We start from the raw sequence: 15,396 nt of genomic DNA, 5'->3' as shown, positions 1-15,396 counted from the left end.
GATCAGATTTTGAATTCACAAACTACTGATAGATATCTTTTAATTTGCACCATCGATTAAGATGGCGATAAATAGCATAAATTATAATATTTATTTGAAATACATAAGAGTGAAGTTTTCTATAGAGTATAACTTGTAGAGTGCAGTTCCTTGTTTCTCATCAATCAGTGAAATGGTATGCCCAATGCATGCAGAACCAGGGGTACTGCTTATTGATCATCAATATGGGACAAGATCATCCTATAGATACAGAAAGATTGCATGAAAACTACCCTTCATTTGATTGAGATTTTGCACCACATTAATTTAGATGAAGAATGAGGTGCCAGCTAATGCTTACTAACAAAAACATGTCTCACTCTCAACTCTTTTTAAAAAGCTTTGAAAAAATTTCAACATTAGCTGTACAATTTTAAGAGCTACAGAAAGTGGCCAAAAGCTTATCCTTTTTTTTTTTTCTTTTTCTCTTTTATTAAAAAAAAATAATAATAAATTTTTGTTTTGGTTAAAAGGCAAATGCTTATCATGGGCCCATCTTGTTATTGGATATATCTCCTGAATATAGGACCCACCCAGGAAACACAACCACAGAAGCTGGAATTGCCACGTGGTCTCCTTAAAAAATAATGCTTCCTTTTTCATTAATTTATTTATGTGAAAGTGAATTACTAAATCCTGAGTGATGTTACACTTACATATACTCCAATCTTAGTCCCACGCTATAAATAGCAGTCTGACACTGGCCTTGTTATCCATAAACCAAGCCAAGCCTCTTAAGAAGCCCTGTCTTTCAAGATTCCATGGCTGAATTCACAGCAGATTTGCAGAGCTTTAGAGTCTCATTTCCTGTGTCAGATATTGATCCAAACATGGAGATAGCAAACCAATATGCAGGACTAAACCCAAGTGTGCTGACCACTTCAGACATGGATTTCCAATGCTTAATGCCTTTCTCCAGTGATAATTTCTTTAGCCATCATCAAGCACCAGAATTCACTGGAAACTTGGCTGAAAATTTTCCTTGGACTCTCCATCATTTGAATCAGAATGAGGTGCCTGTTGCTCAGCCTATGAATGTTTCAGCTGGAAATGAACTCCATGACAGTAAGAAGAGAAAAGCAATGGACAAGCCAGACAGCAGCTCTGGCACCTCAAGTCCCCAAGTTTCTGAAACTGGAATCAAGAGGAAAAACGTAATGATTTATTATTTTTTAACTTGTTATATTGTTCCACATGAAGGAACTTGTATAATATGTACTTTAGAATTGAATTTGGCTTCATGGTTATTTGGTTTTGTTTTTGTTTTCAGAGTTCAGGAAGAGGGAAGAGAGTGAAAAGCAACGAGAAGGAAGAAGAGAAACCAAAGGAAGTGGTTCATGTTAGAGCTAGAAGAGGCCAAGCTACTGATAGTCACAGCTTAGCGGAAAGGGTAAATATAAAAATGTTCATGTTATAACAAAATCAAGTATTTTATATCTCTTTTCTTAGGTACCTGTCGAAATTAATTATGAAATTGATGAATGAATGTATTATTTTCAATCAGGTTAGAAGGGGAAGGATCAATGAAAGACTCAGATGCTTGCAAGACATTGTCCCTGGATGCTATAAGGTACAGAAAAATTTCATTAAAACAAAAACTAATGAATAAGAAGAATTAGAATAATTACAAGTTGTTTTCAAGTAAAAAAGAAAATGGACTAACTTAAATCTTAAACTGCATTATGGAATTACAGAGCATGGGAATGGCAGTGATGCTGGATGAGATAATTAATTATGTCCAATCCTTACAAAATCAGGTCGAGGTAAGAAATCTATTTACAAGCCCATTCATTGACAGAACCAACACTCCAGTGTTGGGTGCATAAGTTGCAACAGGATTTTAATATAAAACTAACATTTGTTTTTCTTTGAATTTGAGTGCAGTTCCTTTCCATGAAGCTTACTGCAGCAAGTTCATTTTATGACTTCAACTCAGACAGAGATGCTTTAGAAACAATGCAGGTACTTCCTCTAAAGTTCTATACAGCTCAAAACACATCTATTTCTTTCACTTTCTGAATAGAAAATTTGACTGCTTCATCCACTTGAAATGTGCAAATGCTTAACTGCATGTATATGTTACATACTAGTGGCAAGTGATGTGAAATATTCTAATGTGCAGAGAGCCAAGGCATATGAGGCAAAAGAGTTGGAGAGACTGATGAAAGAAGGGTATGGAGGAGTCACTTGCTTCCACTCAACCTGGTCCCTTTGACTTCACTTTTGGAAGTCACTCACTTCCATACATGATACAACATGAAGAAGCTTCGTTTCACAATATTTCCAATTTGAAAAAAGTTATATATTTGTCACCACTTCATGCTATACAAGCACAAGTGGATATTCATACCTGTACAAGTCCTAACATGTTGGGAAATTCAATTCAGATTAATAAAAAAAAGGCTCTTAACTTTTATTTCGCTCCCAAGTATAGTTGAACTTTCTCCGTTTTTAGATCTTTGTACGCAAAAATGACTGCTGATCTAACAGTCTTTATGTCTGCAAGAATGCGTATAATCCAAAGCACAATTTAGACATAAACAAACATGATTTGACTTTGAATGTGATGTGTTTAATTCGTGTTCATGAGCACTAGTTCCTGATTGCTCCATATCCAAAATGAACTAAGACCATGAGACACTGAAGGTGCTTTAGACTTTAGTTATATTGCCGACATGAGCTTTGAGCCTGACATGCATGTATTTGAGCTTGATAAGACTGATTTAGAAGATGCTTCGTACAAGGAACATCTTAAAATCAAATATTATGCAGTCCTTTCCCCACTGCTTAAGTTTTATTTCAAGGATTCTTCTTGGGTTTAAGATTAGTTCCTTGTTATTGGTTTCTATCATATATTATACGTACAAAGAAATTAATGATCTGTCTGATAGTATGATAGTTTCAAGTTTACATTAGTTACCATCAAGGTGGTGGCTCAATGGTTCTTGGGTTACTCTCGTCCAGTTTGGCATGTATTAAGTCTTAGGTTCGAATCCAAATATGTAATTGCTTTAGACTATTAATATTAACCGCCTAAGGATTTATTGAATGGGTGCTGCTACTACGCCGCCCACGTTTGACCATTGGGCGTGCCCCTAGTGCAAATTACACTCTTTTTTTTTAGCTTTTTTTTTTAAACATTTTTAAAAAATAACAAAAAAATACCAATAAATTAATAGTCACTTCCTTATCTATTAAGTCAAAAAATTAAAAATAAAATAAAATATATAAACAATCAAATTGAGGAGGTAAATTCAAGCAACATGGTATCATTTTCTTTATTAAACATTTGGGCAACATAGTATCATTTTCTTTATTGAATTCCTTAATAAGGCTGAGGTCTGACTCAAACTTGATTTGGGGAAGCACTTGCGGATTTCTGCAATCTAGTCCCCTTCTATCCGGCTCTCGACGAATAGGTGCCCCCTCTTACCATTTTTACCCATTAAAAAAGTTCCACATTTAACTCTTTATTAGGTGTAACTAGACTTTATAAATAATTCCAATGATATTCAATTATAACCTCAATTAATCTTTTGGAGTTTTAAGTTCACCAGACAACTGCAAATGTGGCTAAGGTTTCTCTGGCGTTCTCAAACTCTGCACAGTGCATTCTCTTTGATTTGTGTTGGGAATAATGGAAACTTTAGAAAATGGATTTCATATCATTTACTTCATCAATTTTGGACGGGGTACATTCCAAGTTACACATCATCTTTCTTGTTCTTATTTACGCACCCTTGTAATTGAATGAGGTACAGAAACTTTCACTTCGCTTGAACCAAATCTAGAGTTCAACAATTCAAATATAATTGGGATGGGCGTAAATTCCAACTGCTACCTACCAAAGATACCATCACAATCTGCTGCCATCACAAGTTGCTTAGTATCCCATGTCGTGTGGGGCCTATAGCAACAAAATTATTGGCAACAACTAGCATAAACAACTCCTTTTGTCTGCAAAATTAGGAAACTGCTAATCCAAGTTGGCACCAGAATGAGCATGACCCATGAGACTCTAGGCCAGGATAGGAAGAAACCAGCTAAAAGACTCGAGGGGCAACAACTTTTTGCAATATGACTTCACTTGGCGAATCCTATTGAACAAAGAGCATATGGATCCCACAAAATAGATGAATGCACAAAATCTAAAGGATGTTGCCTATTCATGAAGTGAATGATTGGTGGGAAGAAATTTATTGGAAATATTTTAAGTTATTGATTTTTTATTTTCTGTGAAAGGGGGAAAGAGAGGATAGATGCATTGCATCAATGAAAACTGGGGGAGGGAGAGGAAGACAGCCGGAATGGGCCAGAGCATGCCCCAAAGAGGATGGGCAATGTGGGCTCTCCAACTCCTCTAAATGATAAGAACTTCCTGTGCCTTCAAAGTCACTTTTGTTTCTCCTCCCCACTCAATCTTTCTTCTTTGACCACCTTTTGACCAAGTCCTTGCCTGTCTCTTGGAGCATGCATGAACTGGGAAGTGGGGAGAGAACTCCATGGGTCCCAAAGTAAGTAAATGGATAGTGTCTCATATTCCCAATTTAGATTGAGGGTCACATATTAGTTGGAACTTGGAGGGATGGACTAGTGACCAATATGGGCAAGTTCAAGGATCCTAGTACATGCAGTGGCCTCATAATCAAACTTCAGAAACGGAAGGGTTGTTAGCTGGTCACAAATCTTAATTTATACCCCGCTACTGGAGCAAGAACCAAGGAAAATCTTCAACTATGTATGTATGTCAATAGATTACAAAACGAACACTAAGCTTTTTTTGGTTTTTTACCTTAAAAAAATATATTTGCAGGTCGGTTTGTTCACAAACCAAACGCGCAACTGACACGGAAAATAGGTCTTACAACAGTGGTGGCTCTACCCACCGACTTGAAAATAGAATTCTTTATTTTTTGTTTTCTTTGTTAATTCAGTGAAAACCAAGCTCAACTCATGAGTACTTTACAACCCGATCTGATTTGGACAAACCTCAGTTTTTTTTCCTTGATGAAACGCAGTGCAGCTCAAGAAAAGCACCATATTCCAAATTAAAAGGCTCACTCAGCAGAAATTAGGTAGACTACTGATTCATGCAGTTGTGGCAAAGCCAAAAGCTGAATAGATCTTAACTTTTCGCAAAATAAATTATGAACCTGTATGGGCCAAGTTAACTGAACTCAAATTCCACTCCTTTTGTTTTTGTCTTTATTTGGTCACAGCAAACTTTTTTGGGTTGACATGCTGAGTTCCTGTTACTATGAAAAACTATATGGAAAGAGTGGGGAGGACTCAGGGAAGGCGTGTACCTGAGGTGGCAATGCTCAGTGAGCAACACAAAACCAGTTGAGGAATTTAAGGAGGTCTAGTTGGAAGACCAATCATTTTATATACGAGGTTTGTTATTTCTTGGAAGATTTATCATCGGTTGATTGGGGGTACAAACGATGTTTCGGACCACCATGACTTGTTTTGGCCACCACGTGGATGGTCTAGCTCAAGTCACCACGTGGTGCTTTCATCTAGGCCATCCACGGGGGCCAAAACAAGGTTAGCCTTGACTATTCTTTTTTTTTTTTTTCCTTTTTTTTTTTTTAATTTAAACAAAATAGAATTAAGTTTTTAAGGGAAATTATGGTTGGCATGCAACAATCTATGATTCAACTATATGTTTTTGGTTAGCGTTAATGAATGTAAAAAAATTAATAGAGGGCCCTAGTCTGAAGTGTCCCCTCCTTCTCTGAAGTATGGGGTGCAGGCACTTTGCTCTAACAATGCATGTGCCTCTTAGACAATAGTCTTAAGAGGTTAATAACATGGTAGAGGAAATCACAAGATTGTGGGAGGGGCTATCATTGACTGAGGAAGAAAAACAAGAAATTATTCCTCCAAAAGAGGCTGTCATCAACTCAGAAACTAAAGGTCAACATTGTCCACTTGCTTTGATCATTAATTATAAAACCGTTAATAAGGAGGCATTCAGATCAACCTTGGCAAAGTTCTGGAGCTCAGATGGATGGTTAACCTTTCGTGAAGTTGGCGAAAATAGATTTTTGGTGGAGTTTCAAAACCTTTCTGACAAAGAGAAAGTCATGCATGAGAGACCCTGGTCATTCAATAGACACATAGTTAATCTCTAGGATTTTGAAGGTAGTTTGTCACGAAAAGAAGTTCAATTCAAGTATGAATCTTTTTTGATGCAGTTACACAATCTTCCATTTGTTGCAATGACAGAGGAGATGGGTAAACATATTGGATTTGGCATGGGTAAAGTTCTTAAAGTGGAAGTGGACTAAGAAGGACTCGGATGGGAAAATTTTTGAGAATTCGAGTAGAAGTTGACATCTCAAAGCCTCTGATTTGTGGACGTTGACTAAACATTGGTGGCAAGCAGATGTGGTTTGAGTATGAAAGGTTGCCAAACTTCTGCTTCAAAAGCGGCATTTTGAACCATAAGGATAGAAGTGCAGCAAGCAACATTCAGGCCTCTAGTCTCAAGAACAATATGACCAATAGTTGCATGATGTACCAGTTATCACTGTTTTTAATATTGTACCGTACTGGCCGGTAAGACTGGTACATTCCGTACCGGCCACTGGTTGGTACAAGTATTGTACCTGTTTCATACCGTCCGAAATACCGGCCGTACCGGCTGGTAGATTCTGTACCGGACCACTATTGTACTTGTTTCATACCTGCCGAAATACAGGCAATACCGACCTATATTTCGGTCTTTACCTTTTTTTTTCTTCTTTTTTTCCAAAATGTAATCTCATTTTTTTACCCCAATTCTGACCAGACTATTTATAATTTTTATATATATATATATATATATGTATTCATGTATAATTTATTCATATATAAACTATTATTTTGAAATATAATTTATATATATAATTTATTTATATATAGACTATCCCGAAACGGTACACAAAATGGTACCGGTACCAAAATATTTCGTTCTAGTGCCTTGACCGGTACGACATCCGATACAGTATTCAAAACATTACCCATTATCCCTTTGAACACCATAGCAAGAAAGTATGATGGAACATTGAACTCTACTAGACAAGATTCCCTCTGGCAGGGGAATTTTGATGAGGAAAGTAGCATAAGCACCCGAAAAGGAAAGGATACTCAGATTGAGAAAGATGAGGCACAATCAAAGGATAATAGAGGGGATAATGTGGCACCTCATATCGCTGAATCCCCAACTAAAAGATCCTCAGTCAAAGAAAGGGAAGACTTGCCTTACATAGCTGATAATGCCCAAATTCAAGTAAGTCAAATTCCTCCCACTTTTAATATGAAAGATACGATTGAAAAGAGTGCTAGAGGATATTCATTTCCTTATGGACCTAGAAATCAGAGATTCTGATTCTAACTCTATTCCTGGAATACTTTCCTTAAATTTTCATGCTGAGTTGACCAAATCTTTATCCCTACTGAAACAAATCTCTTCTCCAACAAATCCTAGTAGAGTCCACGTGGAAAAGGAAAGCTAGAGGTAGTTCTATTACTCAAGCTACAAAGCCTAAGTTGTATAAAGATGTTCCATTTGAGAAGTGTAAAAAGAGATCAGTGGCCTCTGATTTTGAGAGCATGTTGAATAAGCCAACTTGTAAGAAACAAAAACCCCAGCTCACCCCTGCAAGGAGCCTAACTCAAGTTGAATTAGTGGAGGTTGCTTTGTAGTCCCACCATCAACAATGAATTGCCTCAATTGGAACTATCAGGGGCTTGGAAATTCCCAGATAGTTCGTGAGCTTTACCTGCTGGTGAAAACAAAGAGGCCACAATTGGTCTTCCTTATTGAGACTAAATGATGCAGAGATAAAGTGGAATGGATTAGGAATGAAATTGATTTTGATAGTAGCTTTGTTGTTAACAGTAGAGGTTGGTATGGGGCTTAGCTCCACTATGGAACTCAAATTTGGCTTTGGAACTGGATTCCTTCACTAGTTGGCATATTTAAGCATGGATCACCTATCCTGTAGAGGGGGGAAATGGCCATTAATAGGTTTTTATGGAAACCCTACTAGTACCAAGAGAATAATAGTTGGAATCTACTTCAACTAATAAAGCCTTAAGTGAGTATACCCTGGTTATGTGCGCGGCCGCGGGGGGGGGGGGGGGGGGGGGGGGGGGGGTTTAATGAAATCCTCAAACAAAATGAGAAGTTTGGTGCTTCTAGGAGACCTTATAAATAGATTAATAGTTTTAGAACAACTCTAGAGAATTGTGAGTTAAATGATCTCAGTTATCTAGAGGACAAATTTACATGGAAGAACAATAGAGATGGTGATGCTTTTACAAAGGAAAGGCTTGATCGAGCCTTTGGTAATTTAGCATGGATTAACACTTTCGAAGATCACTCAAATGCACATTCTAATTGCCAATTGTTCTGACCACAATCTAATCCTTATCTCACTACAAAATCAATCCTTCAACAAGCACAAAGAGAGAATTTTTAGATATGAGGCTAGCTGGTTAAATAAAGCAGATTGCAACACAGTTATTCAAGATGCCTGATATGCTGCTACAAGTTCCATGAATAGTTTGCAAGCTACTATAGCAAGTTTAAAAAGCTATCAGATGAGGCTCAAACAATGGAGTAAATATATGCATAGAAACAAGGGCAAGTTAATTAAATCAAAAGTTGAAAGGTTGAGTATGCTACAAGAGATCACCAAGGGCCAACTGAATAATGAAATTAAAAGCTTGCAAAAGGATATTGATTGTTTGCTCGAAGAGGAAGACACTAAGTTGAAACAAAGAGCTAAACAAGTTTGGCTCAAGGATGGAGACAGAAATTGTAATAATCGAGTCTTACTACATAGGTCCTTACGTCATTTTATTTATTTTTTATTAATTCTTTAAGTTAAATATGTTGAGATAAAGATTTTTATTATTTTATTTTAAGATTGATGAGTTTTTATTTTTATGTTGGATATAAAAATAAATTTAAGTATAGGATTTTTAAGGCCTTATAGTATTTTTTCTTAAAGCCCCTCAAAATTTGTACTATTTATGAAAGAGCCCCATTTGATTTCTACCATTGGATGTAGTAGGTGAAGTAAATATCTCTTTATTTTTCATCCAAGCCGTCCCTTTCTTCTAGCTTCCAAGGGAAGCTTTGACCAAGTGTCTTAAACCTTTATTCCTTGTTGAATCCGTAGGTCCCTTTTACTAAAAGTAATTTGTGCCTTTAATTTATCTTAAATCGTTGGTCTACCTTCCAATCCAATGAGACAAGCTTTGACCAAGACTGGCTTTCCTTCTTAAATTTGATTGATTTCTCTTTAAGCTTATGAGATAAGTTTTGACTAGTCTAAAGAGACTTTCTTTCCGTCAGTTACTTGAAAACTTATGGGATAAGTTCAATTAAATTAACTAAGTCCCTTTTTCCCCTTCAAACCGTCAGTCTTGAGCGGGGGTAGGTGAAGTAATCATTTTCTTTTATCCTTATCTAATCCATCTCTTTCTTCTAACCCCAAAAGAAGTTTGACTAGTCCTTATCCCCTCTTTAGTCCGTTGGTCACCATAAGAAAGAAAAATTTATTCTCTTTTCTTCCAAACCGATGCATTCCCCTTGTTTTTCCTCTCCAAAGCCAACGCCACTTCCCTCTTTTCTTTTCCTTTTCAATAAATCAAGCTCCTCTTATTTTCTTCAAGTTTTGGACCTCCACTTTATCTCTTGAAAGAAGTTAGGAGCTTAAGGTAAAAATCATATTTTAACTCTTCTTATTTTAATGTGATTTTGGAAGCTAACTAAATTGTTTAACTTATGTTTTGATGTTGGATTTGGTATATACATATATATGCCCTATTTTGAGTGACTGAATATGTGTGGGTTGTTTTATTGTGGTGACTTTCATATATATATATATATATATATATATATATTTATGGACTGTTTTGAGTAACCAAATTTATAAGGAGATTGTGTTGGTGTTGTGCTTTTGTGTATATTTGAAATAAAAGAGGGTTTTTATTAAATGAACTTATTTAAAATCTTAAATGATTCTTGGAATAAATTTGGTATGAATATTCGTGTAGAGAGTTTATTTTGAAAGTGGTGTTATGTTTTCTTTCTTAGGAGACTAGAAGTGTTAGATTATTTTGACTAAATGTAATCCTATAAACTTGTTTTAAAAATGGGTGTTAAATGATTTAATTATAAACTTTGACGTTAAGGATTTGAATTACTTAATGGGCTATTCTAGTTATTTTCTATGTTATGCTTAACTAAATAATATGTGTTAACTAGGTTAATTATTTTCTTATGTTATTATTGTAAAGGTTGTACGAGATGTTAGTTAATTAAGATAACGTTAAGAGTATAAACGACGTTAGATTTTAATATAGTGGCTTTCTCTTTTAAAGGGAGGGCTAAAGAAATATTGTATGAGTATTAACACACTTTTGTTATTTATTGGAATAGGACTTATATTGACGATTGGAAATATCAAGGAGTATAAAGGTAAGTAGCTATGATCATACTTCTTGCACACAAAACTCTCTTATGAAAGAATGTCTCTCTCTTTTCAAATGTTCTTGTAAAGAAATTGTAAATATATATACCATCTTTCTTGTAGCCCCTGTTAAGCACCCTATCGATTATAATTGTTTGTATGTGTATAAGGTAATGCATGCACGTAGATGCTAAGTTATGAGATTTTCATACATGCTCTCTCAAAGTATTAACGTCTTATTTATACGTAGCATGACATGAAATGCTCTTTTTCAAAAATAAACGCATATGCATTGGACTAAAAAAAGATAATGAAAATGTTTGACTGTAAAGAAAGAAAAGAAATGAAAAGAATGTTAATGTATGAAAATACGTAACTGCATGAAAAATGATGTTTAAACTCATTCTTTTAAATGACTTTTTTCCATGAATGAACTATTAAATGAAAATGATTGAAAAGTAAATGACTGAATAGAAGAAAGAAATGATTAAAAGGAAATGAATGTTTTAATGTATGAAATAAAGTAATGGCCATGATTGATAAATGAATAATGGTACCAAAAGATTTGGCAGATTGTAATGCGGGGTAAGTAGTATTGGTAGTGCACCCAGTGTTGCACCCTGACGGAAAGGAATTCCTAACCAGCGGCTACAGGCAGAATCAGGTCCAAAAGACCACTAACCCTAACACACGGTGTGTAATAATGTGTACCGATCAAATGAAAGTGAAAGATGAAAATAAAAGTATGCATAAAAGTATGTTGTAAATGTATTCATAAAAGTATGATTTAAACGTATGCATGAAAGTACGATTTAAACGTATGCATGAAAGTAAGAAGTAAGTGTGTGCATGAAAGCATGACTAAACTCTTAATTGTTTATGCATGAAAGTATTGTTTAAATGTTTATGCATGAAATTACTATTTAAATGTTTATATATGCATGTTTTCAAAAGAAAAAGAATAGATGATTAGTATGTTAATGGCATGGTGTAATGCTTACTGAGTATTAGACTCACTTTGTGTTTATGTTTTAAATATCTAGGTAATGATGGAAAGGCTGGGGAGCAAGGCAGTACTGCAAAAGGAGAGGCAGACGTTTAGTGTCTTCCCTGTTGATTTGACCTTACATTAATGATGGTTTATGTTTATGTATGTTATGTTTTTATGTTGGGATGAGTTCCTTGTCGGGACGTTTTGTTAGGTTTGACTTTAAACCATGTATTCTTGGTATGGTATAACCGTTATAATGGGGTGATGGTAAACCCTTATAAATTGACTTAGTGCCTTCTTGTACATATGATAGAGATGAAGTCTCTTCCTAATTAGAATTATTATGTTTTTATGAAAGTATAATAGACTCTGAGAGTCTATCTGTGGAGGAGTGTTTAATAGAATGTCTATCAGGTGTTCCCTTTATTAAATTAGAAACTTAGAGTACACGTGTATCATGTTCATGCTGATCGTATATTACTAAAAAAAAATGAATGAGAAGAGAGAGAAAGAAAATATAGAAAGAAGGACAGGTATGTAAGTTGTGATTCCACCCTTCCCAGGGTGGGGTTGTTACAAAGGTTGGTATTAGAGCCAAAGGTTATAAGGTTCTGTAGACTTTTGGGATGAACTAAGCTGAAGTCCTCTCTCTAAAGTATGCCAAACTCCACAGCAAGTTTAAAAGGTATTTTCTTATTGTGTATCATGAATTATGTGTTGTGAAAAAATGATAACAATGAATTGAAGAAAAGAGAATAAAAATTATGGAACGAGAAAAGCGATCACACAATCACACATGACACAAGATTTACGTGGTTCAGCAAATTGCCTACGTCCACGGGAGTTGCAGAGGATTTTATTACTGAGGAATATCATACTACAAAATGGATCTCAACACAGTACGTCCACTGTATTCTCTCATACATCAACCGTACGGCCATATGATGTAAAATATCATATATATAGTTAAACGGCAGAAAACCCTAAAAAAGCATATTTGCTCGAGCGGCGTGTTGAGCGCGCGTCGAGCGAACTTCCCTTCCGCATCCTGCTCAAACTCACTGTCGAGCTGACATCGAGTGTTCAACTCTGCTTGACTTCGCTCGAGCGGCCAATGCCTCTGCTCGAGCGAAAGCTTCCTGCTCGAGCTCACTGTCAAGCTTACATCGAGCGTTTGAATCTGCTTGCCTCCGCTCGAGTGGCCAATGCCTCCGCTCGAGTGGCCAATGCCTCCGCTCGAGCGGTGTGGACCAGACTCCACAGTACTCAACAATTCTTCAACTTGTAGACTGGTACACTCGCTGTATCACCGTCTTCCTCAAATATGATATCCTCCACCTCTGCAACTCACTGCCCCTGTCTTCATGCTAGAAGACCAACTAAAGTTGTGCACAACTTCAGTTTCTCAAGTGTAACACCCTTTATCAACATATCAGCAGGGTTCTTGCTTCCACAAATCTTCTCAAGTAACAACTGTCCGTCATCTAACAATGACCGTATGAAGTGATACCTGATCTGAATGTGCTTGGTCCTGGAATGGAATGCTGGATTCTTGGCAAGGAATATGGCACTCTGACTATCACTGTAGAGAGTGCCTTTCTGATTCTTCTTACCCAATTCCTCCAAGAAGCCCTGTAGCCATACCATCTCCTTTGCAGCTTCTGATACTGCAATATACTCAGCTTCTGTAATGGACAAAGAAACTATTTTCTGTAGATTAGAACCCCATGACACTACAGTACCACCAAGTGTATAAATAAAGCCCGTGGTACTCTTTCTGCTATCAATATCTCCAGCTAAATCAGCATCAACATAGCCCTGCACCTCCAAGCTCTCTCCAGAGAAACACAAACAGGTTTCTGAGGAACCCTTTAGGTACCTCAAAATCCACTTCACTGCTTCCCAATGTTGCTTTCCTGGGTTACTCATGTATCTACTCACAACTCCCACTGCATGGGCAATATCCGGTCTTGTGCAAACTATAGCATACATAAGTGAACCAATAGTTGAGGCATAAGGAGCCTTACTCATGTAATCTTGTTCCTCCTCTGACTCTGGTGACTGATTCTTGCTGAGTCTAAAGTGACTTCCCAAGGGTGTGCCAACTGGTTTGGCCTTATCCATATTGAACCTGCTGAGTACCTTTTTCACATACTCAGCCTGTGAGAGTCTCAACGTACCTCTGACTCTATTTCTGACAATTCTCATGCCAAGGATTTGCTTTGCAGCTCCCAAATCCTTCATTGCAAAGTGTTCTGACATCTGCTTCTTCAGATTATTGATCTCATCAATACTAGCCCCTGCAATCAGCATGTCATCCACATACAATAACAAAATAATGTAAGAATTGTCAAAATGCCTGACATAGCAACAGTGATCTGCCTGACATCTAATGTACCCTACATTGTGCATGAAGTTATCAAATTTCTTGTACCACTGTCTAGGAGCTTGCTTCAGGCTATACAAGCTCTTCTTCAATCTGCAAACTGAACCTTCCTTTCCCTATGCCACAAACCCCTCAGGCTGGTGCATGTAGATGTCTTCTTCAAGGTCTCCATGAAGAAAAGCTGTCTTTACATCTAACTGCTCAAGAAATAAATCTTCAGTAGCAACCATAGCTAGTACCATCTTGATGGTTGTGATCTTCACCACAGGAGAAAAGATCTCAGAGTAATCAATACCCTGCTTCTGTTGAAAACCTTTTACAACAAGTTTAGTCTTGTACCTCTTACTGCCATCATGCTTAGTTTTCACCCGGTACACCCACTTGTTGTGTAATGCCTTCTTCTCTGATGGAAGTTTTGTCAACTCCCATGTCCGATTCCCTAACAGGGAATCCATCTCATCTTTCATGGCCAGCTCCCACTTGCTAGAACTTTCATCTTGCAAGGTTTCTTCATAACTCTGCGGTTCTCCACCATCTGTCAACAGAATATAATTCAAAGTAGGCAAGAAACGCTGTGGAGGACGTATAGTCCTGACTGACCTGCGAACTGCAACTGTAGGAGTGGACGGTTCTGAAACTGCCTACGGAATAATAGGAATGGGTGCACTGGACCCACTCTCCCCGTCACTCACATCTCTACACTGCACTGTGACCTCTGGTAAGTCATCCAATCTTACAAACTCGGACTCCTGAGGAGCTACTGCAGAAGCTGTACTAGACTTATTATTGTACATAATTTTCTCATTGAAAATCACATTCCTGCTTCTTATGATTTTCCGACCCTGATCATCCCAGAAACGATAGCCAAATGCCTCGTCTCTATAGCCAATGAAATAGCATTTCTTTGACTTAGCCTCAAGTTTACTACGAGCATCAGAATCAATTAGCACATAAGAAAGACAACCAAAAGTTTTAAAGTGAGAAAATTTAACCTCTTTCCCGCTCCAAACCTCTTCAGGCAATCCACAATCTAATGGAACTGATGGCCCTCTGTTCATCAAATAAACGGCAGTGCTGATTGCATCTGCCCAGAAAGTGGGTGGTAGTCCAGCGTGCAACCTCATGCTTCTAGCACGCTCATTGATGGTTCTGTTCATACGCTCAACAACTCCATTTTGCTGTGGTGTTCCAGGAATGGTCTTCTCCATTCTGATACCCAGAGCTGCACAATACTCCTTGAACCCACCATCAACATACTCACCACCATTGTCAGACCTCAAACATTTCAGTTTCAGGCCTGTCTCTGTCTCAACCATGGCTTTCTAGATTTTGAAAACATTAAATACGTCAGATTTATGCTTCAAAAAATAAACCCATACCTTCCTTCTATGGTCATCAATGAGCGTGACATAGTAGCGAGAACCTCCAAGAGATGCCACTGGGGAAGGACCCCACACATCTGTGTGCACAAGATCAAGTCTTCCTGTCTTAGGCGTCCTGCTACTTTT

The 15,396-nt window shown here is 37.1% G+C and overlaps 1 protein-coding gene across 1 annotated transcript; it reads left to right on the top strand.

Moving 5' to 3' along the window:
* The first annotated feature begins 742 nt into the window (after positions 1-742).
* Positions 743-2,455, top strand: LOC122297267 (transcription factor BEE 3-like). Its single transcript, XM_043107280.1, has 6 exons — positions 743-1,193; positions 1,310-1,429; positions 1,544-1,609; positions 1,734-1,802; positions 1,924-2,001; positions 2,162-2,455. Exons 1-6 carry the CDS (start codon positions 801-803, stop codon positions 2,252-2,254), a joined length of 819 nt encoding a protein of 272 aa, XP_042963214.1. The 5' UTR covers positions 743-800; the 3' UTR covers positions 2,255-2,455.
* Positions 2,456-15,396: the final 12,941 nt, after the last annotated feature.

Source organism: Carya illinoinensis, chromosome 15 (genome assembly GCF_018687715.1).
Source record: "Carya illinoinensis cultivar Pawnee chromosome 15, C.illinoinensisPawnee_v1, whole genome shotgun sequence".
In the NCBI taxonomy this organism is placed as follows: Eukaryota; Viridiplantae; Streptophyta; class Magnoliopsida; order Fagales; family Juglandaceae; genus Carya; species Carya illinoinensis.
The sequence above is the reverse complement of the archived record's forward strand: the minus strand, read 5'-3'. Positions and strand labels throughout refer to the sequence as shown.

Coding starts and splice junctions, on each gene's coding strand:
- LOC122297267 (XM_043107280.1), top strand. CDS start 801: ATGGCTGAATTCACAGCAGATTTGCAGAGCTTTAGAGTCTCATTTCCT. Junction 1,194..1,309: donor CTGGAATCAAGAGGAAAAAC/GTAATGATTTAT, acceptor TTTTGTTTTCAG/AGTTCAGGAAGAGGGAAGAG. Junction 1,803..1,923: donor CCTTACAAAATCAGGTCGAG/GTAAGAAATCTA, acceptor ATTTGAGTGCAG/TTCCTTTCCATGAAGCTTAC.